General features: G+C 41.5%; 1 protein-coding gene across 1 annotated transcript in view; it reads right to left on the bottom strand.

The window, feature by feature from the left end:
- Positions 1–22,331, bottom strand: part of LOC145448475 (sushi, von Willebrand factor type A, EGF and pentraxin domain-containing protein 1-like) — a 57,567-nt gene extending 35,236 nt beyond the window's left edge. Inside the window, exons 1-15 of the mRNA XM_080326856.1 lie at positions 21,905–22,331; positions 18,301–18,385; positions 17,797–17,987; positions 17,189–17,248; positions 16,934–17,132; positions 10,723–10,874; positions 10,534–10,666; positions 10,309–10,427; positions 3,435–3,635; positions 3,191–3,367; positions 2,944–3,120; positions 1,840–2,028; positions 997–1,182; positions 713–889; positions 441–620 (exon numbers count right to left, since the gene is read on the bottom strand). Of these exons, the coding sequence (XP_080182982.1) occupies positions 441–620; positions 713–889; positions 997–1,182; positions 1,840–2,028; positions 2,944–3,120; positions 3,191–3,367; positions 3,435–3,635; positions 10,309–10,427; positions 10,534–10,666; positions 10,723–10,874; positions 16,934–17,132; positions 17,189–17,248; positions 17,797–17,987; positions 18,301–18,385; positions 21,905–22,046 (2,368 nt within the window). The 5' untranslated portion in view covers positions 22,047–22,331. The remainder of the gene's footprint in view (positions 1–440; positions 621–712; positions 890–996; positions 1,183–1,839; positions 2,029–2,943; positions 3,121–3,190; positions 3,368–3,434; positions 3,636–10,308; positions 10,428–10,533; positions 10,667–10,722; positions 10,875–16,933; positions 17,133–17,188; positions 17,249–17,796; positions 17,988–18,300; positions 18,386–21,904) is intronic.
- Between the last annotated feature and the right edge of the window lie 4,226 nt (positions 22,332–26,557).

Raw genomic sequence — 26,557 nt, 5'->3', positions numbered from 1 at the left:
TTATTACTCAAAATAAACTGAAATATGATGCATAACAAATAATAACATTGGATAAAATCAGACGACTAGACGTGTGCGACTGTGCGTAATAGGGCGAAAAATTGGCTGGTCACTAAAGCGGCGAGATACATCGGTATGTGCATTTAGGTACGATGATGAGTTATTGACATTTGTCCCGATTCTTCGCACTTATAATGATGTCATAGCGAGTGAGGTCACCAAGCATGAAATTATATTTACAAGCTATCCATCGCTACTGACATACGTTGATCCTTCGACGGATTATCATTTAACATTGATAAATGCCCTGTATGACACTCATTCACAGCGAATCATGGGAATCAGATTACGTAGATGTTTGATTAGGCTGTCTCAATTCGCGAGGTTATAGCTTGAGCCATTTCAGACAGGATATTACTAGGATTATAAAAGGTACTAACAGGTGCAAGTGGGCGCTCCTCCAGAGAATAATCTGTCCAGACCGCAAACTCGTTCCGGGGTGCCAGATGTCAGTTCATAACCAGTTTCGCACGTATATTTGCATTCGGATTTGTAATAGTTTTCGTCAGTACAGACAACAGATCCGTGTTGAATGTTCTCGGCTTCCTGGCAGGTAATTTCTAAAAGGTTACGCTGTTACACATCACGCTTGTGAAACAAGCCTTCAAAAAACCGTCAAAACAGACTGAAAACCATCCTAATTGGTACATACTTTTACAACTGGATAGTCCATCACTCCACGATCCCGATGCTTCGCACATCGAACGAGTTGGTCCTGCTAACTCAAACCCTTCTTCGCAAATCAATCTACATACAGATCTATAGTTTCCGCCATCTGAGCACTCGATGCGGCCGTTCGGACGTGGTTTCAACGGAGGACAACTCGATACTAGAAAATTTGAAATCGAGTTCTATACTATAAGTTTATTAGCCAGGAGTATACATATGGCCGTGGATCGAAAATGTAAAAATACTCCATAAGAATGTTTTTCTCACATTGGCAAGATGGGGCTGGACTCGACCAATTGCCCGGAGAACTATCACCAGTACACGTACTCCTATCCGTGCCCAACATGTCGTATCCCCTGTCGCAAGAAAATGTACAGACACTACTATAGTAGTCTCCTCTTGAGCAATCTTTGGTCATGTGTTCGGTCTCCGGTAGAGAGTTGCAGGTTATTCCTATGAAGAGAATAATAACAGAAAATAACATGCAATCAAGTTTAGCGACCACGCTCATATCGATTGACTCTCGACAATCCAACTTCAGTAAAATGACAAAGAGGAGATGTTATATTCTTCGCGATGTTAGCTGTTTTACTTTGAACGGCCGCATATATGGGAGACAGGACTAATCAGTACCGCCATATTTACGCAGGCCGTTACAGCGCTGATCTTTTGGCCGCCGGGCCTGATCATCATAGAGAATTATTGTTTCGACGAACATGGGTCGTCATTTTGGGTCACGGTTTTTATAGGGCCGGCTTTTAAGGCCCACGTCCTTTCGACAGCGCACTAGGCTGCGTCGGATGTCGGCCCCATCCTGACATATCGTGGCACGCCATGGCAGAGAATAGTCCCACACACGTATACGCTATGATGTAGCATGTATTATAGGCAGGTATGTCTACAAGTCGTGTCATTAACAGATAAGAAAACGTCGTTGAGATCAAACATAGGGGCCTACATTAATACGAGACATGTCTTGATTACAATTTTTACATGGTGGCGTTGGAAGCACCATCGCTCAGTTATTCGATGAATGCGGTGCACAGGATGTCTATGAACACACCCACCAATACGAATATATCAAAATACAATTCACTAGTTGCAGTTTACTTTCGCAACGCGGAAGATTTCCGGCATCGTTGAAGTTCCACCACCCTTGGCTGTCACACACGGCCTCTGATGAACCATTCAATTCGTATCCTTCCGCACAGGAGAAGGAACATTTCGATGCGTAATTCGCTTCGTCACTGCAGTCTGTCGTGCCGTGTGCAAGGGGCGCCAATGGTGAGCACGTAATTACTGGAACGGAAGCGTCGGATGTAAGATCACTCATTACATTAAGAATAAGTGCTGATATCTCCAAAAAGCTTCCGTGGTTGTGTCACAAAGACCAGGACTAGATGTGCATACGATTACTCACGCTACATTAAGGCATTACACATCGGCGGAGATGAGTGCAATTAGAAGACTTTCTCAACAAATACACATCGACGGAGATGAGTGCAATTAGAAGACTTTTTCAAAAAAGACACTCAACTCAAAAAGCTTCCGCAGCTCACAAATTCTAGGCTACTTATAGTCACATCATTTGTGGAATCATTTGTGTTATCACCGGGAAGCTTTTGATACTTTGCGGTCATCGAACGTCAGAAATCCCGGTGCCGTCTTTCCAATAGAGCATCTAATTCATGCTTCCCGAACTTCCTTTGTATTTGCTGATAGGACAAGTCATAACGAATATTTGCCATCAAAATGACACCGCTGCTCAATCATCATTTTGATATTTTGGAACTGAGACGAATTGCGAACAATTATGAAATAATGGAATATATATAATCGATACGAAGATAAATGTAAGATTGCATAGGACAAAGATCATGCTTAATGCAATATCTAAGCTGCACACACAAAAAAAAACAATAACTGCAGACAAATGCAACTAGCGGATAGGGTGCAAAGGGGTGGGATATTTCCCACCCTGCATTTGATTTTTAGGCCATTTTGCGTGACATTTGAACCTCACTATGGGTGGGTCCAGTTTTTACAGTGTACAATACGCAATGTAGCTCCGCAAGAACTTTAAAACATTCGAATGGCAGAGTGTATGTCGCTTCATGATTGCATCGATATTACGCGATCGCGAATGCAATAGTTCGCGAATGGGCTCTGCGCAGAACTGACAAGTTACAAACCATAAATGGTGTGAAGTCATACCAGCACAGGTAGGAGCCGGCCTTGACCACGTGTCGTCCTCAGTACATTGTGTCGTAGGCAGTCCGTTTATTCTGTAGCCTTCATCGCATTTGAAGGTGCAAATGGATAGATGGAAATTTTCGTTATCACATTCCACGGAGCCATGAGGTATAGCACTCATATTAGGACATACAATTTCTGAACAAAGCGATTGCATGAGCCCACGAATAATAAAACAGTTTCGGTGGAATAATTCGCTGTTACATACGGATACATTGGGGTCCTTGAGAAGACCATCTTGCGTTTTTTCTACATCTCGGAGAAAGTACTTGCGACAGTTTGTACCCAGCGTCACATTTTAAGGTGCATTCGCTACCAATCCTGAATTCCTTGGTGCAGTTGTATCCTCCATTGGCGGGATCATTCAAGACTGGGCATACCGAGTCTGATGATAAAATCAGTGGATACATAGACATGCTGCATCATGTAGTTGAAATGTTTTTCGAACTCACGATCACAGTACGGTTGCGGTTTGTCCCAATGTCCATCCTTTTTGCAATGTCTATAAGCAATTCCCGCATCCGCCTCATGCTTATTATGTAACTTGTATTGAGGACCATTACAAGTATAGCTGCAGTTGCTTCCAGGCAAGTGTTCCGCTTCATTGCATGTCACCTGGCCGTTTTCAACTGGCCTAGGCTGAGGGCACACAGCTGGAAGAGCAATGCACAGTCATAAACAACAATGTTGCTTAAGGTAAGGACGGGCCTATTATTATACAGGAAAATCGTTAAATTAGAGATGGTCTTGCGATGAATTGAAATAATAATAATAATGATAAAAATGAATCACGAGTAGCGATTGATATGTGAATTAGCCCTGTTAAATACTATTCCGATCTATCATCATCATAATTATCATAATGAGGGGTTATATTTTTCATTCGCTCAAGACACACAATGTGCAATGTGCAATCTGGACATCTTTATGTTCACCTTATGAACTCTAGACTGACCCAACAGTCCATTAAATATGTTGACCGTAACATTTGGAATAGCGTACCCGACAATATTAAAGAACTGCCTCAGCATGAATTAAAAACCCAATACCTGGATTACCTTTTTGCAAATTACAATAATATCTGAGAGTTTCTGTGCCCGTTAATTTATATATTATACATCTATTTATTGATTTCATATTGCTCTAACTATAGTATGTGTTATGTTCGTGCATTTTACGTTGGTATCGTTTGTTTCTTATTTGTCTAGGATCAGTAATTACCGCCAATCATTATTTCCTCGTGTGTCGTGCTTTGTATTTATACCCTGTGTTCTGTTGTCTCGTGGTCTTTCATTTAACTGAACTCTGGATCGTGTCGCCTGTCTTAAAGTTATTCTGCTGTTAATATATACTGATTTCATATTGCAACCTCGTCGTATTGAGTTATTGTTCGAACAAGATCAAGAACATAACAATTGGTGTCAGAAGTCGGATTCAAAGTTATTTCTGCGACGAATACTGTATATATGATGGAATCGGGTATTTTGAAGCTTCTGGAGAAGCAGCAGGAAATGATGGCGGAACAACGCGCACAGCATGACGAAGCAATGGCGAAAGTCATGGCTGGGTTGGAACAGCAAAAAAACCAACACAAAGAAGAAATGGCACAGTTAACGCAGAGGTTGAGTCCCGGTGCGTCAACATCTGAAGCTACCGCTCCCAAGTTTGATCATTTGTAAAATCAAAGGAGAAATGGGACCAATATCTTCAGCGATTCAACCATCACCTAGCAATTTACGGCATTTCCAACATGGAGAAGAAACGAGCGTGTCTACTCTCATGGGTTGGACCTGAAACGTACTCGCTCCTACGTAATTTGTTTGGTGCTGCTGATATCAGTGCACAATCCTTCGACGCGTTGACTGAGAAGTTGTCTACACACTTCAAGGACTCAATTCATGTGCAAGCGGCCAGGTACGAATTTTGAAAAATGCAGCCGGGACAATCATACGCCGATTGGATCGCAACTCTACGCGGAATCTCCAAGGATTGCAACTTCATATGCTCAAGAGATGGCTGTGATCAGAGCTACGTTGATGAGCTAATGCGCGATCTCATCATTAAAGAAACGCCGCACGCGGATGTGAGACGGCATTGTCTAACACAAACCAATCCATCCCTCGACGACGTTCTCAAAGTAGCCGCAACACACGTGAGAACGCTGGAAACCGATAGGGTTATCCAGGGCCAGAGTAGTGGTAAAGATACTTCCATCGTCAACAAAATGACTGGAAGCTATCAGAAGGGGAAAAAACCTTCCAAATCCATTCAGGGCATCTTCCCGGAAAGACTGAAATCCTGCAGCCGCTGTTTCATCGATCACCAGAGAAAAGACTGTCAATATCGACATTCAGTATGTCAGAAATGTGGTCGTAAAGGTCATATCAAACCTGTGTGCATGTCCAAACCTAGTATCACGCAACAGGTCACATCCGTCCATTTCTGCTCAGTGCCGCTCCTCTCCTTCGACATCGATCAACTATATCGACGCGTAGGAAACCAGCTCTGGGTCAACTCCAGCATCAACGGCATTCCGTTGCCGACATAGTGGGACACTGGTGCACCCTCCGCCATGGTGGGATTGACTGGGTACAAAACTTTTGGCTCTCCGAAACTCTCAGCATACCATTGCTCTTTCGTAGCGTACGGCGACAAGCCATTGAAAGTGGAAGGTATTTGCACTGTAACCGTGCAGGTGGGTTCGGAAGTTCGAGTAGGCTTAAAATTGGTCGTTCTCGGCGAACACCGTGGGCAAAACATTTTTGGTCTCGATTGGAGCGATGCTTTCTCCATGACCACTAAGGGAACGTCTGCTTTGGATGCAATTTCCTCGCAGATGGTCAAATCGCAATCATGTAATACTATTGACATTTCTGATTCGAACGACAAATTGGTATCTTTTCAGTCCAAATTTCCCTCCGTTTTCTCTAATGTATTAGGACGATGCACCAAGACAAAGGTGACAATTCACTTGAAACCTAATGCCAAGCCCGTATTCAACAAGCCACGCCCTTTGCCTTTCGCAAGGCAAATCGCTGTTCAAACCGAATTGGATAGATTAGTCAATCAAGGTATCCTCGAACCAATCAATTACAGTGATTGGGCAGCACCAATTGTTGCCGTCACTAAATCTAGTGGATCAGTACGCATTTGTGGTGACTTCAAAGCATTGAATCAACAGATTCAGATAGATCAACATCCCCTGCCCTCCTTAGATGAAATTCTTCACAAGTTACAGGGTGGTTGTATTTTCACGAAAATTGATCTTGCCGATGCCTATTTTCAGCTAGAATTAGATGATGATGCGAAGAATTTGTGTGTCATCAACACGCAATTCGGTCTATTCCGTTATCGACGCATGTGTTTCGGAGTCGCATCTAGTCCCGCAAATTTTCAACGCTGTATTGATGCCATGATCGCCGGCTTACCCGGTGTTGCTAGTTTTATCGATGACATAATCGTTACTGGCATTGATGAACGCGACCATTTTCGCAACTTATCGCTACTCTTTGAGCGCCTCACCGAATACGGTTTCACCGGTTGCCCGACATATGAGCATGCGACACAATGGAAAACGACAGTTCAGCATGGAACACATCAGCATGCGTCACTTCAGCATGTGACTGTATAACCCAAAAACTTACCCTAAACCGAAACATAGCCTAACCTAACCTAACCTAGCCTAACCTAACCTAAAGCCTAACCCTAACCCAACCGTAAATCCACCCCTAACCTACCCCTAACCCGTAATTTAACCCACATGCTCAAGTGTCGCATGCCAAATTGTCGCATGCCAAAGTCCCGCATGCTGTAATGTCGCATGCTCATATGTCCACGGACCGGTTTCACCGTCAACTTCGCTAAATGTGAATTTTTCAAAAGTAGTATCGAGTACCTTGGTCACATAATCGACAAGGACGGCAAACGCCCGTCTCACAAATCCGTTGAAGCAATCAAACAGTTGCCTAAACCTCAGGATGTTCGCCAGCTACAGGCATTCCTGGGCAAAGTAAATTATTATCGCGCGTTTATTCCTAATTTCACGAATAAAGCCGCTGCCTTGTACCGTCTACTTAAAAAAGACACGAAATTCATTTGGAATACGGACTGTGACGCAGCTTTTCGCATTCTCAAAAACGACGTAATCGACGCTACGCAGTTAGCTCATTATGATGTAAACAAGCAGCTCATTTTGTCAAATGATGCTTCTCAATTCGGAATCGGCGCTGTCCTCTCAATCGAGCACAATGGCGAAGAGAGACCGATCGCGCACGCGTCGAGAACACTTTCTGATTCGCAAAAATCCTACTCTCAAATCGAGAAGGAAGCTCTGTCAATCATTTACGGAGTCACTAAATTTCGTCAATTCTTGTATGGTAGAAAATTTACGCTCGTAACGGACCACAAACCGCTTTTAGCTATTTTCTCGCCAGACAAGAAAATTCCCGTGATTACAGCGCAACGCTTACAGCGATGGGCACTAACGCTCATGGCTTACCAATACGATATTCGCTCAAATCAGCATGGAAACGCCGACGGTTTATCTCGCCTACCAAAGGGTCCAGACCCTGAGTTTGACGATCTGGAAATTCGTGAAAACGCGGAGATCGTTCACGCTATTAATATGGCATTCGATGGCTTGCCGTTAACTCGCAATGAAATTCGCGACGCGACGCTGAAGGACAAAACCATGAAACTAGTAAAATTATCTGTCACTCATGGTAATTGGAATCCAAAGACGCACATTGATGATTTTTCTTGGTTTTCGACTCGCAAACATTCGCTTTCTCTGCACGAAGACATAGTCATGCTCAATATTGATGGTTTTCAGCGCGTAGTAATTCCGCAGTCACTTCGCTCGCGAGTCTTATCATTGTTGCACGAAGGACATTGGGGTATCGCGAAAATGAAGCAGATGGCTCGACGTTACATCGCATGGCCTTCCATTAATCGCGACATTGAAAATCTCGTAAAGAGTTGCGACGCTTGCCGCAAAGTAATGAAAGCGCCTGATCGTCAGTATCGCGAATGGCCTAAAACGTCTGAAAGCTTTGAACGAATTCACTTGGATTTCGCAGGTCCAATAAAAAATAAGATGTTTCTTGTCATCGTCGATGCGCATTCGAAATATCCTTTCGTTAAAGTAATGAATGTCGGTTCTACCACAACCTTGTGTGTGGTCAACGCTTTGAGGGAAGTCTTCTCTATCGAAGGCTTGCCCATAACACTTGTCACGGATGGCGGGCCGCAATTCACATCGAATGAATTCGATACGTTTTGCTCTAATTTGGCAATCAGCCATATCGTATCACCGTCTTTTCACCCTGCCTCGAACGGGGAAGCGGAGCGATTCGTCCAGACTTTGAAAGCTGGATTAATAAAAAATTGCGACGGGGGAAAGATCTCAACTTCGCGCTCCAAACACTTCTCGCTACGTACCGATGTGCACCGCACCCGGGCATAGACTGGAAAACGCCTGCCGAGATTTTACATGGTCGACAGCCGCGCAATTTGTTAAGTTTGTGCTCGCCCTTCGACTAGGGCTGGGCACAATGATTCGAGTACTCGAATCTGAATCGAGTAATAATTTTAATGATTCGAGTCGAGTAGCAAAAGACGAATTTTTCGAGTACTGAAATTATACGCTTATCCCCACTGAAAGTTAATTTATCAATGAAAATTATAGTTTTAATACTTATTTTCACTGTTGAAGCGTTATAACCTTAATTAGCCATATCGTAGCTTGCGAAACGTCTAGTACAAAGCGACGAAGGCTACTGGACGTAGCACATTTCCGAATTCATGATTATCCGACAACATTGTCATCAGGTGGAATGAATTCGGTATGGTACCACTACCAGAGTATCATTTATGAGAAGGATAACAGGCATTATATTATTTGCGGTGGCATAAAAGATATATATTTGCACTTTGACGTATTTTATTATGGTATGACGTCATAATGAGTGATGCTCGATTACTCGACTCGACTCGAAGCATATTACGTGATTCAGAATCGAATCACTCAGGTACTCGATTTTGCCCAGCCCTACCTTCGACAAATCGAAACCCGTTACGCCTGGACAATCAGTCACTCATTTCGAGATTGGTTCCTCGGTTTACGCTCGCAGTTACCGAAGCGGACCAAAGTGGGTTGCTGGCGTGGTGACGGAAATACTGGGGCGTGTTGTGTACATTGTAAAAACGGATCATAGGTATTGGAGAAGGCACAAAAACCAACTCCAACCACGCTTGATTTCAGCTGGCAATAATACAGCCACACAGGAAGTTGCTCAGCCTCAGCAACCACAAGTTGAGCAACCATTGGTCAGGAATAGGGCACAACGTCCTGTAGCTAGTCCTGCTCGAACGTCGGGCAGACGTTATCCGCATAGAATTAGAAAACAAACTGATTTCTATCGGCCAACGTAGATCACCTTGTACTCTTAACTTACAGGGGAGGACTGTTATGTTCGTGCATTTTACGTTGGTATCGTTTGTTTCTTATTTGTCTAGGATCAGTAATTACCGCCAATCATTATTTCCTCGTGTGTCGTGCTTTGTATTTATACCCTGTGTTCTGTTGTCTCGTGGTCTTTCATTTAACTGAACTCTGGATCGTGTCGCCAGTCTTAAAGTTATTCTGCTGTTAATATATACTGATTTCATATTGCAACCTCGTCGTATTGAGTTATTGTTCGAACAAGATCAAGAACATAACAGTATGTTATCATGGCTACTGTCTTTGATATATATTTGTGTTTATTATTTTCTTCTATGTTGTAGACTTGTCCACTGTTATATTTTTTTTTTAAATTAATACACTCGATTACTTCACTGTCATGGAGGTGACGAGTAACAAGGCCTTGATAGGTCATATCATCACTTCCAGTCAAATTTTACGTTTGTCGAAACAATAAATGTCTGTCTGTCTGTCTAATGCGATGCACAAGACCCAATGCTATATGTAATGAACATATAGGAGGATGTCAAAACGGTCAAGTAAGGTATCTCAATCTGTCCACCTTAGCCTAAAGGCCGATGTAACAGTGTTCCATGTTGATCTTTGGTGGTCTCTTTGCTCTTTGTATTCGTTTTCCTTGTATACATGGGTCTTACCCGGGGCTTATTTCTGTTAAGACGCCGTGAGAACAGCAACGAACAGGGAGGAGGAGGAAGCCAAATAAACCAGAAACGTGCTACAGTCGACAGTAAACCGGGGTCTTGCACATCGATGGTGGCGGATTAATCAACTACGGCAATTCTCCACGAATACCACTCGAGACAGACAGTGAGATATATCCTTCCTTCTGCGTTGTAACTTACCCACTGACTTGCAAACATCTTTTAGCAGTTTTTCTTTGATCTCATCAATATGGTCAAAGTCTTGTACAGAGAAAACATGATCCTCGTCCGGGTCGGAAGCGATGTCTTCTAATTCCGACCTAGACAATGTATATTCATTTGTTCAATTGCTCATTGATCATTAGTCTCGTTTCCATTGTTCAGCCATGCGTATTAAAACAGCTTATTAGTATGAACTGAACTCACTGCAGAGCGTTCGCCACTCCAATACAAAAAACTTCGACGCCTATTTCCCGAAGTTGACGAGCCGGTTCAGGAACGTCATCCAACAGGGATTCACCGTCGGTGATGACAAGAGCAGTTTTTCGAACATCACGACCTGAGCGCGGAAGTGTTGTTATAGAAGACGGCACAGGGTATAGCAGGCAGGCCTACCGTTTCGTCCGCCGCCATCGCGGGCAAACATTTCTTCTCGTAAAAACGTAAGAGCCAATCCCGTCGCGGTGTTTCCTCCTTTGTATCTCGTGTTGTTAATGGCTCTGGTGACATCTTCGTTTGTGGTGTGTTCTCCCAATGCGAACTCCATCCTGTCGAAGTATTGTAGGGAAACAGTTTTACACGTACAACGATTCATACTAGCTCAGCAATAAACTGTAATATTACTTGTATTGTTGAGAATTGTGAAAAAGAATTGTGAAAAACGAAGTTGTTAATTACCGTATAGTGATCGACTGCAACGAACCGGGAGTCAATGTGCAATTGCGCGTCCTTGATTTGTGTGTTATGGGATACTTGTCACGAGGAGACTTGGGCATCTAGCTAGCAGTGTGCCAAGCGATATCGCCACGAAACCAATGGTTGTTTTGTTGGTTTGAGTTTCGGCTCTACCAAGTTTCTATGTGTCGGAGGTCTCTCTGGGCGCCTCATCGCTGACCTCACTGCCGTGGCAGTGTTTCCAAAGCCCAGAGTGAAAAGGAGCCGAGCCACAAAGTCGGCAGCGAAGTTCAAGCTATGGGCGCATGAAAGACGAGAGTGACCGGCGACGAAAGAGAGCGAGCATGGAAGTCGTCCGAAACATTAGCCTACAAAGGCCTAATGGACTGAAATTACTGAAATTAATGTTGTGGCACAAATGACCGTATAGGCGATAAGCGCCTGTATGTGTGTGAATAAAACAAACAAACAACGAAGTAAATAATTCAGCATCAATTAATCATTAGTTATTGCCAATTTGATGACCATGGCATGTCAATGCGGTATGTGACAATACTGGAGGACGAGATCGCTACTACACATTAATCTCGTTTTCATAAACATGTTTCAAATATTATGCTTCCCCTTGCCAAAATGTCAAGGGTTCTGCAATGGGAAGAAAGTATCGCAGCGACAATTCTAGTACATAAAATAATAGGGGCGTGTAATTTCAGCACTCAGAAACATCGGGCCTCTATCCGAATAATCAAGATTGATACTCGGTGCCGATTAGAACACTCGAGCCACGTGGATAACGTGTGATTATTTTTGTTGTTTTAATTTTCATGTTTCAGCTACATCTGGAAGTACAAATGAGTACAGTAGTTGTTGTTGTTGTTGTGTAATAATCGTAATATTAGGTGTTTATCACCTGTTGATAGTTTGCACCACGGTAAAAGATTGCGTACTAAGAAATGCACCACCGTCAATAATTGGGTATGAATACGAGATTGCAGGAAATAGGATTTCGGCACGATAAGAAAATGTAATCAAGGATCAAGAATCATAAATGGCGAGTACAGGCCAAGACGAATTAAGTTGTGTATTGGGTGATATATTTGTCATAAGGAGGGTCGTCGGACAGAAATTAACATTAAATTCGGCACATTTCACAACGAGGAATCTACAATGGAACCCATATTTGGGATGAATACAATAGGTTTTCCTCAAGTAGGATAAATGAACTTTTACTTATCTGTACGATATTATGTTATTATATGTTTCGGTACAAAATGCTTGTCGTTTCTGGATCCATCAATCGATCATATGACGACATTATGAAGTTCGGAAAAGGAAATACCAAATTGGCTACTCTCTCAAGTGTGAATGGAATACTTGTATATTAAAATTTCTATTAAATTCTAATTACACCACGTAACAAAATTTTGCAAAAGTTTTAGTTGGCTGGAAATTTTTATGTATTGTGTTTTAGTATTCCAAACTAATTACCAACATTTTTCCTGAAGTGTCCCGAATTTTGAAGAAATGTCAATTTCTCTAATTTTTGATTTTACTCATAATTGCTCCGGTTAGATCATAATAATTCTTAATTGGACGTTATCAAACGCCAATGAAAAGGATAATATGAACAAACATAGCTTATACTCATGCATCAAGTAATAATGCAAACACTTCAAAAATGGTCAGAAACGGTTTTGTTTGCGTGACTTGCGTCTTTGAAATGAGAAATCTTATTTTACTATTGACCACAAATAACATCATGACCAGGGCTGTGGAGTCGGAGTCGGAGTCGGTGGAGTCGGAGTCGGAGTCGGGGTAATTTTCGCTTGATGGAGTCGGAGTCGGAGTCGGAGTCCTGAAAACTATAATAGCTGGAGTCGGAGTCGGAGTCGGAGTCGGTGGGAAAATACTGACTGGAGTCGGAGTCGGAGTTTGTGAGAATGACCCTGACTTCGACTCCGACTCCGACTCCAACTTCTGTATCATGAAAACATTTGCTTTCAAACGATTTTAAATATAATTTTTATGTACCACCAATCACTGTTATTAATAACCATACAGATCAGGTGCGGCCAGCCCGTGGCACGCAGGCCAAATTTGGCACACGAGAAGGTTAGGTGTGGCCTGCGAGGTAATTCTCGAAATTATTTATGACATCAGGTACAATTGCAAGGCCAACCAAAATTTGATTAGCATGACCGCGAAATTTGATGATGACTAAAACAACAGTTCTGACGCATTGAAGTATCCAGGGGCCAGCCACTTTTATCTCAGATCTCCGTATATGACCATAAAGTAGAGTTTTTCATAGCAGATTTATTTGACTTGAAATTTTTCTCGGTACTTCGCATGATTCATTGTCACTAGATTTACTACATTCAGTATTTGAGCCCCCTTCTGAAAATTATAAATACATATCATTCACAGAATTGAGTCTAACTATATTCGCAATTAGGAGATAACGTGTCGTCCAACATGCGGCTTCGCTTGTGCACTCGCAGCGAGATCGTCGACAAAACATTTGCACAAAATGATAGAGGCATGTTCACTGATACTGTCGATTTTGCTATGTCTAAACGTCGAATAATCCTGTTCTTGCCAAATGAGCGCAGTAGTATACAGATGTGACCCCAATGTATGTTAGCGACATATTTATTGATATAGCCTAATTCAGTTGTTATCTTTCCAAAAAAATTCGCGCTTCGCGCGACCAGGGCCTGTTTGCGCACTGCACAGTTGCATGACATATTGTTATCAATTTTAAAGCGTAAGTCTTGTTTGCAATGTTACCTAATTCGGTTCGCTCCGATCGACGACTAAAAAAGGTTATCAACATCCCAGTTGCCCGCGCAATGGTTCGTAAATCTCAGGTGTCCCTTTCGCCGAAAAAATTGCCCACCCCTGATATAGATAAAATTAGACATTACTTGCAAATTACAACTCAGTTGGAGAGGGGAAGAAAATCGCAAGATGCGTTTTCGCGATGCAGTCAAAATTGATGCAATTTTTGGAATTATACCATGATACTGTGACAGAGAGCAAATGCATCGGCTGGTTTTGTAAAATTGTAAAAATGATGTAAATATGACCAAACGATGCTTCCCACTTGACAAAATAAAAAATATTTGTAGCGTAGCTTAGCCGTTTGGGTCGAACAAATGATTAAGAAAGACTGCAAGTCCCGATCCTTGAATACTTAATTAAGTACATGAAGACTAGACAGGCTATGGTCTTTGACTACTTAACTAAATTCAATTTACGATCAATGTCTATTAGTAGTAAGAGTGTGTGTGCTTGTAATCAGGATAGTGTGTAATGACAAAATTAGTAAGTTCAATCTCTTTATTAGTTGCTGACTCATACACAAGAGCTACACTCGGATTTTTTATCTACATTTTTATTATACAGGATTGGATATCTGCCATATTTGAATGATTCATACATTTCAGGATATTAGAGAGTCCATGTTACAAAAACTTGAAAAAGGAAGGATATTTATCAAATCTTTCTTTCATGTTAATTGCATAGTGGATAATTCGAGCTGTGCCACAATGAAACAATTTAGCATGCCACCGTTAATCATATGTGCATGCATATGTTTAATGGTTGTATGATAGTCATTCAACCGAGAATGTGGCATATAATTTTCGAAGTAAATTGGTAATGATGCTGGAGTCGGAGTCGGGAGTCGGAGTCGGAACGTTTGAAGACCCAGGAGTCGGAGTCGGAGTCGGAGTCGGTACGTTTAAAGACTAAGGAGTCGGAGTCGGAGTCGGTATATTGAAGATGTGCGGAGTCGGAGTCGGAGCCGGAGTCGGCGGTAAAATTTACCGACTCCACAGCCCTGATCATGACACAATATTCCACAAAATTTTAGTTCAGTCAAAAATTTTATGTCTTGCGTTTTGATATTCCAAACCAATCACTAAAATACAAAAATTTCTTATGAAGTGTCCCTAGTCTTTAGGCAATGGCACTTTTTCTGATTTCTCGTTTTACTCAAAATTGCCCTGTAATAATACGCATAATTCCTTATTGGACGTACAAACACACTAACAAAATGCTCCTGCTTCTCTCGAAGTCATTTTATAGTAAAGTGCTTTACAAAAGATTGCCAACATTCCCGTATAAGCAAGGAGATCCTGCCACAGAAATATACCGTGAAAATCGTTCATGCCATTTTCTCGACGAAGGACATCGACACGACGAATGTAACAAGTTCTCCAGTTTCAACCATAAAGTCAGAATTTCCGCATTTGATTTAGCGTGTCCCAACTAAATCATCAAGTTCGTGTTGGTTCGAAATGTGTGGTTCTGGTTTTATATCCTTATGAGAGATGTTGAAGTCGTCATCGGAGTCATCTTCTGTATCTTTAAGCCCTGTCAAGTCTTCTAGAGCTTTTTTGCCTGATAATTCGGGCAGTGAAAACTTTGGAACAGGTGTTTAACAGAAGATGGCATGGGAGGATATGCAATGTCAAGTCATTTTTTAGTTATTCTGAACCTTGGAACGTCACCCATACAGAAATAACAGTAATGAATGAGGTTTCTAATTTCCATTCAGATTCTTTAATAGCAAATGAAATTGAATGCCGATCTCCCCTTAGCCATCCATCCATTTTTCATCGGCGTGTTTCGCAGATTACATGTAATGTCCAGTTTTTATCTTTGTCTGCAATCTTCATGCCAAAGTAAAGTTATTAGGTATAAGAAACCTTACTTCTATCTATATTTTGTATTTTACTTGTTTTAAGCTGAAATACAGACCACATGCAGGTATAGCAATAACAGCGAGCAGGCAGATTACATTTGTGATGTTGACATTATTGATGAGACTCACTAGATCAGTGGTTCCCAACCTTTTTCGTCTCGTGCCCCCCTTGGCCGATATTTGAGCTAAAATCCCCCCCCCCCCCCTATGAAAAAGTTGCCTGTGACTAAAAAATGTGCTTTTTAACGCGCAACCATTTGTTGACTGAGCAATTATTGGCCAAACATATTCAGATATGTTCGAACTATGTCGAATGCGGACCGCACTAAACTTTGGTAAAGTACAGTTAAATTTGACCGGTCGGGTAGCCGCCGACGAAAAATAAATCACCAAGTCCGCTTGCTATGGACTTGAGTTGAATCGATGAATTTGGTATGTTTTTCACGTTAGCTCATATGTTGGCTTAAAAAGTTAAACAATTTCACTAGCGGCCTTCTTGCTGAATTCGGCTTGACGTTTTCCTGCTTAGTAGCAATTTGGTCGAAAGGCTGTCGCGGGCTCAATAAAATCGTCTCGTGAGCCTCACTTTATCAGGGGGTTGTAATATCTGCGGAAGGCATTTAAACATACACCTAGCTTGAAATCCGCCAAAGAAACATACAATTCTTAAGAACAAATTTCTTCTTAACAGTTCTATACCATCAAAATCTAAAAACCTTGTGAATCCTGTGTATCTTCCGATACAATGCCAAAGCCAGATTCCCCCTAAAAATTTAAGTCAGATTTCCCCCTAAAAATATCAAAATTCCCCCCAAGGCGGGAATCCCCCCCCCCCTGTTGGGAACCACTGCACTAGATCCACAATCACAATCTGTGCATTAACAGAACAAAACGAAAAGGAATTTGAGATTGCTTCCTGTAGCGGCGTAGCCAATACTGAATTACTTACACTGAGAAGATGATTGCTACTAACAACCAGCTATTTTGAATTGAATGATGGATCGATGTGACGTCACAGGTAATATGAAATTCCATAAAGGATCTTGAAGAACATGATGCGGGAAGTTTAAAAAAGCGACACTTGTTGCAAAAGAATACCGTAAACATGTTTTATGAAGTAATGTCGTATAGACAATATAAAAAAAAAAGGCTCAACTACAATTTTGTTACATGGTGTTATCCAATAAGACGCAGGTGATATTGCGACTATCGCAAGTTTACCTCGGGTTGTCGGAGTATTGAGCCAAGCCGACAAGCACACGATCGGGTCCTATAACGAATGCGTTTACCAACGACACGAGGAAGGCTTGCATCTTTTTGAAATGTGCTGAGCCAACGCTCCAAGATCCATCAATAAGAATTACTACATCGGTGCGTTTTGCTTTCTGGCACACATCAATAAATCGAACGGGAGCTTCCCCTGAAATAATCGCAATAAACGAAAAGCCTTGCAAGTCTATGAAAATCTGTTCACACCTTCGACGATGCGACGAACGTTTTCTTCTGTAGCAGCGACCCCGTCCAGCAGTTCGTGATCTAATAGGAATGCTAGCGAGTTGTAGTTGTATGTTCTATTGCAAATATGGGGCCCATCAGGGCCTGCGATACTTAGTAGGCGCCGGGGCCACATCAAACCATTACATTCAGTTACAGCCTGTTTGGGATTGCTGGCCGGGCTTGCGATCTCTATATATGACTATATGTACGAATAGAGTTGACAAAAATGAGAAAGCGAGCGACTAAAAAAGGAAATGTCCAATGGGAGATATTCATAGCGTTTGGGTCGACTTTGCTTTTAAAAACTCTATGCAACCATAACCTCTAAATAGTTTTTCTTAATCTGGTCTAATTATATTCTATGAGAAGCCACAACCACGAATGGCCGTATATTTATCTCGCCAGATCATATGTCTCACAGGGCCAGATGTATATGCCCTGCCCAGTGCCCATACCCAGGAAGACGAAGGCCAGCATGAGTATGGGCAATGGCATTGTACTTGAGTTTCTTGTGACCCTGATTAGACTAGAATCTAGGAAATCAATGCGAACTGGCACATTTAAATACTCTCCTATAGATTCATTACCTGTAGTGATTTCAGTTGATACTGGTATGCTTAAGCTTCCTCTTTTATTTGCAGTTTGAAAAGATAGTACATATCGAGTATTCGGATTTAATCCCTTGAACTTGTAATAGTGGACTTTACGTTTAAGTGTCTCTTCGTGGGTGATGTCGCCACCGACTATTTGCAGACGCAGGTGAATGGCTGTGACTCGACTACAAAACAACACAGGCATTTTCGCTAGAACGGCTAAATCGTATACCACAGATAATCCTAGATTCCAAGTGGATTACGTGAAATAGATATACATGACTCGTGGATTGATATATCTAGATACGGAACTTGATACCACGTTCGCGCGACTCCTGCGAGCTGTGATGTGTCTTGAATATAACGATGAATGACCTCTGTGGATTGCGAATGTCCAAAATCATACTTGGAATGCTGTTATGTCTTATGTGGTGAGTATAATCGATCCTCGGAATAGGATTATTGAGATGCATCAGTATAATCGAAATTTGGTGTTACCTTCTCGCCGGCGGAAGCACCCAATTCGCGTTGAATCCAGTGCTGGAGATCCTCGAAATCACGAGTGACGAGATTGGAGATACAGCTGAATGGAAAAAACATGCGTCTTAAATAATAATAGCCATAACATGCGTGCTCGTTGTACATTTACTATACAAAAAGCTAGTAACAAATTATCGACAGACATTGTATTGGTTTTACGAAGATACATTATCGAACAGGGCGCATTGAGTGTAACACGCATAAACATTCAACAAAATCATAACTTAACAACTATCTTTCAACACAAATGCTACTTACCCCCGCCTGAAAAATTGATGATTGTGATGATATTATTATAATTAACTATAGTTTATAACCATATCTTGGAATGCGTTGTTTTCGGATGAATAGCATCAAATTCAATTATTACGACAAATTCATTTTTTGCAAGCTGTTCCACCCCGTGTACGTGGGACGCGTTCCCGTGCTCCTCAGTCCATGACCATGACCACAGGGCGCATTGAGTATAACACGCATAAACATTCAACAAAATCATAACTTAACAACTATGTTTCAGCACAAATGCTACTTGCCCCCGCCTGAAAAATTGAGGGTTGTGATGATTATTATGATATATAGTTAACTAAAGTTTCTTGGAATGCGTTGTTTTCGGATGAATAGCATCAAATTCAATTATTACGACACATTCATTTTTTGCAAGCTTGTCTGCCTCGTGTACGTGGGACTCGTTCCCATGCTCCTCGGCCCATGACCATATCAGACTCGTGCACTCACTGACATATTTACATTGTGCATTGTGTACATTGTAAAATATTTCAAAAAATTCGTGAACGGGTGACGAGCGCCCAAGTGACGCCGAATTCCTGGTTCATAAAATCTAATGGGCTGATGAAATGGATTGGAGATATCAATTTGACCTTTCTCATATTTTCTGATAAATACTAAAAAGATCTCATATTCGGTCTCTGAAACCAGCATTGACGAACCACCGCCATAGGTTCTACGTACGTAGAATCTTTTCCACAATATTTCGACACAAATTGAAAGCATTTTTAGGCGTCCTCACGGCGAGAAATGTTATTACAGATGTGGCCTACGCTACGTTATCTTAGGCCTCGATAGAGATAAGTACACAGTAACACACAATCATACATAGAGCCCACACACAAGAAAAAGCAGATGCGATGCAACACTCTATACTTCACATGTTTCAAGCGCGAGACTGCGAAATGAATTATGGTTAGATTTGGCGATATGGGAAGCGTAAGTAACTAAGTATCTTGGAGGGGCTTATCAAATTTGCACTCAGTCGTGTACTATGCCCGCGGCCTATGATAACTTAGTTATTTAGGCTACTTACTACCATATCACTGGCAATAGTGTGATCACATAGTAATTCCGTTTAAAAAAAAAATAGGGCCACATAACGATAATGTTTTATCAATCCTGATCTAAATCGCCCAAGTCTACGAGATTAATTTGATATAAGAAGGTTTCTCGTGTGGCGTCACAGTGGAGTCGTGCTGTATACGTCCCGTAAGCCGTCACACTGATATATGAAGGGCCGCACACTTCAGAATTGTTGACATGCAATGAGCGATGTACTGTGCGTATATTAAGTAAGGGCTTTCATGTTTTCAATATAATCTGACTCATTCATCGATTTGATTTAAGGTTGGTTGTCCCTGATTGTGAATGTACTACTTCCCAAATGGGAAGATCATTTCTATATTCGTATTGAGTATTGTCTTCACTGTCTGAAACGCGGACGTGTATTGATGTTGTATTGGTCGCAATTGTGACACTTTTCTTCCGACATGGGTGTTCGAATGATAACATTAGTTTGTATAATTTGTTTTTAAATTCACATCAAAATCACACACGATCTCATTTAAAGCGATTTGACTATCGCTGTCATTTGTTTCGGTTATGCCACAGGAATAAAAGAAGATTTCGCACTTCACGATGGATGAACGTAAACAGAAGAATAAATCCAGCGGTGTCTTAGTATATACACTGGTTGTGATTCGAGGGAGATAAAGCGAAACCACATTGTTTTCTTAAACGGTAAAGGTTTAAGAAAGCGTTGTCTGTTGTGTGTAATGAGTCGAGTTGGTGATCTCGGCGTCGGCCGTGATATTGGCATAAGGCTGTTAAATGGCAGCATTTAAAATCTTACTAACAAAGTTGAATTTGAAGTTCTGATTTGCTATTATCGAAATACAGTTGACACCCGTTCTTGTAACGATGAACGGGCATTGAAATGACCGAACCAAGTTTGCAAAATGTTACGATCAAATTCCTTCAATTTATCGAGCGGAGATATTTGCACAGAGAAACAGTAGTTGCATTGTTACAGTTCTTCTTCAGGCTAAGACTTAGTGAGCTTCACTCTAAATACCATGTTTCAATGAAATGCAAAATATGCCAACGACATTCGTAACTACCCGCTCAAGGTATTCATAAAATTGACAAAGTGCTGTCAAAATAAAGGATTATGTAATTACGATACACTGAGACGAACCATCAAAATATCATTGTCCGGTAGTCGATATCTGCGTATATAGGCCTACCATTTACGGTACCTGCCTTTCTTATAGTACAAGGGCCTGGCCGTGGCGTGTTCATACGGCAATTGAGGGATGGACAATCGGGCATTGTCAAAATAACTTAAATGGAGTAGTACATATCGGCTGTGTTCGATACTTTGGACTACCCTATACCATATCCTTCGCATTGCAAACAAAAACTTTGAACGATTAAAATTTAGACATTGCGATATTTACGTTCAACACATCACGAAAGATCACACCATGTTGCCACAAAGATTGCTAATTGCAACTAAATTGATGGGCACATCCTCTTTATACGACAGCATAGCGTCGTATCTTGTTGCATGGTAACCATACATTTTGAAGAAATGGTGTTGTGTTAAATCTCACCTCGTAAACCGTTTAATTAAAATGTGGTGGATATCACTTAGCGCAGGACCACCGTAGAAGTCACACCAAGCAATCACGTGTGTTCGATAAATCCACGTTGATTTTGTCATACAGATTAGCCTGAACCATGGAAGAGTTTCATCATTGTGTATCGATGCCGAAATCTGCATTTATGCGTGCGGTTCAACATCAAATATCGGCTACGCTGTCTGAAGACTTCCTTTCAGTTGAATCTTTATGAATAGGAAACATCAGTCGATGCGACGTACTTGATTAAATCACTCACCGATCGCTAGACGCAGTATATATGAAAATATGATTTACGCATGTAGGATATACTTGGTTTCCTCTTTACAGAGATAAAATGTTTTCATTTACAGTTGAATATTGCGCACACGGCATACGCGATTTTTCAATTTCCCATCGTGACTATATAGTCACATATTTGCAGTCACTTTATCGATAAAACACTCGAAATAAAATACAGCTTGTACGATGTTGAAGTGTACCCAAGATCGCGTTACGTCATGTGGTTTAGCAGTATCCGTTAGTATCAGTTTGGCGAAATGTGTAGTGCAAATGCAACTGTTTGATGTATAAACATCTTGGCAAATTCCTAATGCACTTCACACGCGAATAAAGCAACACGCTATACTCACTTGGTTCGCGTCTCTCGCGACTTAAAGTTTGCGCTTCGACAGGCGTTAATTCCGGCACTTCCACGCGGTCTTTTGCGTTACAAAATTCCGTGCAGAAAATAATAAATAAGCAAAAGCAAAATATCCCACTCGCTTTGTGCATGGTGTTTCGTGGGAGTAATCCTTATTCACTATAGCATAGTCAGCAACTGAAATATTGCAAGACCAAGATTACAAGTATAATATAATTGTATACAGTCGTGAAGTCGCGCAAACGCTTTTCTGGCCACCATGAAGTACACATAATCTAAACGGTTACAGAATGACTTCACCTTATCGGGAAACATTAAAGCTAAACTTTGTTAACGTACTATTGCAACTTCCAAAATTATTCTTTTCTAGAGCATACAATCTTATCAATGGGCAAAACGCAAAGCTATAGGTTGTTAGTTTAGAGATCGGATATACTCTCTTATCTATTATATTGCAACAATCAATTACTACGAAAAAATGATGCTCCCCTCTTCGTACTCTTCACACCAGACACTAGAAAAAATTACCGTTCCAGTTTAGCTGGCTAGAGACATAGAAGCGAATACCGCCTACTGACATCGATAGCCACGGCGTGCCATTGAGTTTCTCTAAAAAGAAATAAAATCTTCAAATTCTATAAATAGACTCCCTAGGATTCGACCGACAAAGAAGTCAACTGAAGGATGCTGAAAACGTAGCGAATAAGCTACATCTCTTTGCCAGTCAGTGGAAGCCCAAACAAATTTAGGATTCCATTCATAATACTTTTTGCTTGCACGCACTATCCGTACCATTATAGCTCCATCCAAAGAGATAACATTTCTGTTACCTGTTTTTGATCTTAGCAAAATATCTGCAGGGCTCGTTAGTAAAATCCATCGTAAATTTCACGGGGTTTGCAAAGCACAGAAATATCGTGGACAGCACGGCATTGGGTTATTGAGCGTCACTCATGGTTTTAATTTAGTTCATTTTCACTGCGAAGGCGCTGTAAAAAATTTCGAAACGAACTACAAACGATACACGAAGAATTACCATGAATAAATTCTCCTCGGCAGATGTACTAAGGCGTTCGGTCAGCCTACAGTTCGAAACAACCGCTCCGCAGTGTGGGCAAAAGTGTATTCGTGAAATTCGAGAGAACCAATCGCCTATATCGCGCACGTAGAAATATCATTTACAAGCTGTACTCAATCCATTCATTCACAGATTGCCGTGGGAACAACTCCCATGAACAAGGTACTCGCCGCGGTACCTCGACGAAATTCTTATCTCTTGCGACGAAGAGGATATGTTACATACGGCGCTTCAATTATGTAATTTGCCCATAACTATCAGCGGCTATCGCTGGCCGATCTCGAAGATGCAATACAATGCCTCGTAATACGATCAAACATTCCTCGTCGAATTCGCCGTGGGTTCGCGATTTTAATCATTCTTACGCGCGCGAAAGACGCGAGCGGAAGTGGTAGGTTAATTTCCGTGTAAAGTCCGTCCCGACAATCCATTTCATCGGTGTCAGGATCAAGGTCTTTGAATCACGCCCGTAGTGAATCATCGTGTGTTAGTGGAAACACGGTCTAGTTGTGACAACATTTAAACCCACGCATTGAAATGCTTTTTTAATGCTTTTGACAAAAGTATGGAGATCATTCATTGAACCAGACCGATCTAATCTTCGGACGCAACCTTGATTACAAATCTCGGATAGTCGGGATTTGCTAAATACGAATGAAGCGGTCTGAAAGAAGTCTTTCGGCCATGCCACTAACAAATCACATTTTCATAAAACGATTACGACAAATCCCCTCAAGTTGTCACGTTTTGCTAGAATTTACTTTTATTAGTCGTTCACGGAATGCTGCCATCTTGGTGTATGAACTATAGGCCGCGTTGAGGTAAAGCAAAACTCTTATAGAAACACTCGAAATATTCCATTTCAGACTGTAATTTTGACCAATGATATATTCAGGCACGCCATCGTAGTGTATGCTAAGAAGAGTTGGCTGAGAATAAGGAAAGTGGAATAAATGGTGTCTTGTTAGCGGTAATGCCAAGGACGCAATAGTAGTGAAAATCCACGCGCGGCTGTGTTTTGGTTCAACGACACTGTTAGGGTGATTGTCCATGTCCATTAAACTCGCGCAACACTTACGGAGAGTTTTCACTCTAGCGAAACTATTTGCTGGTTGCCTTCGAAAGATTCATTCAGAACATTTCACGGTGAGCCAAGTCAATAGAATAGAAGTGAGACGTGGGATTAAGCAATTGGGCAACGCACGACTGGATGCAGGCTGATTTTAAAAGTAGGGCCGACACTATAGTATAAAAATGTTACGAAAGTTCAGTTTAAACAATGGCTCTCTTTCTGGTAGGATATATTACGATTGCTTGATAATATTACTCAAGCATGTAACGCTTGTGGCAACAAAAGCTAACGCATAACCTACATTTGAAAGGTATTTGACAAAGTAAAAAGTTCTTCTGCAATATAAGCAATATAACCCACAACTCATACGTAACTCCAGGGCGGTGCCATGTCACGCGGCCGAATATGCTATAGCTGCTATCGGAAACCGCTCAACCTTATACCGATTGGATATCTTCTTGAAATGATGGCACCTTACCACCGATTTTTTTAGCTATGATGGTCCGTAAACCCTTCATTCGAGGAAGCTGAGTCTATACACGTGCGCTAGTAGAGCCCCTTATTTATTCCACTATTATTCTCCTTCAATATTTCTAATCACCGATGAATTACAATTACACTACACCCTATGTGTGCTGCAAATTAACACAGCTAGAATAGCCCGTGAAATAACGAAATCCAAACGATTTTCCTAAAAATCTAAAGTAATAACACATCCCCCATGTTGTGTTTACGTAACAAGGCACTGTATTCAATTCAACTTTAAACTTAGTACACGCGTCCAGACGGAATGTAATTGATGTGTACCCAATTGTCCAACATTACTTCATAAAACAAACACGGACAACTAAACAAGCTACAGAGTACGCGTAACGTCATCGTGGATAACAACGCTAACGAAAGCAACACACTTGATATTTTTCTCAGTCTTCTTACCATGGTCTATTTCCTGCCCGTGGTAGCTACGAACTGATTGCTGCGAAGTTATAGGAGACCAAATCCGCAACAACGTTATTTTCATATTCGCGCATGCCCTGTCGCGGACGATGGTTGTAAGGCATTACTCAATTACGGATTTATGCCGACTTTGCCGAGCGGCTCGCTTTGAATGAGTGCCGCCTGAAAAATACCACATGAGGATTAAAGAGCGCGGTATTCGTCGTAGGTCCTGTCCTTCAATGTGTCGCTCGCGCTATTCAATTCAATACTCAAGCCAACTTCGTAGATATATCCGTTCATTTAAAAGTCTGTATAGTGTGTTACAATCTTTGTAACAAGTCATATAATTAAATTTCCACTCTTTGTATAACGAATTGAGAACTCCATAAATGAGCCGTGAAATAAAACCGCGTTTATGAATTACGACTGTTTATAAATAATAGGCCATGACCGGACAACGAGCGCCACCACATACTCAAGTGCCGATAGCCAAAACGCCGCGATCCTTATAATTTACAATCCTGCGACACCACCAACAGCGGGGCGCAGTTCAATTCATGTCGCCAGGCGTCATAGGAGGCGCACAATTGGCCGCGACGGGTGATGAACCCGCGATTAGAAATTCGTTTTCAATAACTGAAAGTTTGCATCTTGTGTCACATTAATCGCTCACTATAATCTGACTACAGACAACGCGATTCAATGACGCGAACTTCGAAATCATACTCGGAACAACGAACCCGGGATCTTGCATTCAATCGGCAAGGAACGAATCAAAAGCAAACGTGTTCTGTTCAGTCAGACAATTTTGACTACGTTTTATTGGTTTTAAAGACCTGCGGTACTGTAGGTGTGAAAGTCATTATCCATTCTTGTCCGTCGGAGCCATTAAAAGATTATTTAGGAAACGTCTGCCACGGCTGTGTTAAAATAACAGGAAATCGTTTGGCCGTGCCTGGAATCGCGTGAAATTGAGGATAAACAGCAGCCGAACCGGATTGGCTTGTCAAACATGTTCCAATCTGTCCACGATTCGTTCTTTGCATTTGATGTAGGAATACACATTTCGCACCACAAAATAGTTACGCGATGTCAAACACTGAAAATTATCAACGTTAGTAGGCATCGGACGACTACGCAACTAGGAAACATTCGAAAATTCGAGGAGCGTGTTGTTTATGGTGTCACGGTAATATGTGAATGAATGAAGTGGATTATATGAGCGCCACATGTGTAGATCATATCTGAACGAAGGTGGCATCATATTTACACGAATCGGATACATTATTACCATACATCGGGCATGCAAAATGCATGTCATATTTACAAACCTCCACAGCTTCCCCAGCAACAACTATTTTATTTTATCCTCGAGAGTGATTTCAGAAAAACGTCCCAGTTATTCAATTGTGGGCTTATTTTAGGCTGAGGGTTTGAGTTATAGACACGACTGTCAATACTGATTTCAGGGAGACTTCGGATGGACCCGGGTTACAAATCGAACTTAGATCTCTATATACGAACGCAAATGTTCTGATAGCAGCAGGTTATCA

This window comes from Botryllus schlosseri, chromosome 10 (assembly GCF_051294905.1).
Source record: "Botryllus schlosseri isolate E-star chromosome 10, Bs_hap1, whole genome shotgun sequence".
NCBI classification, from domain to species: Eukaryota; Metazoa; Chordata; class Ascidiacea; order Stolidobranchia; family Styelidae; genus Botryllus; species Botryllus schlosseri.
The sequence above is the reverse complement of the archived record's forward strand: the minus strand, read 5'-3'. Positions and strand labels throughout refer to the sequence as shown.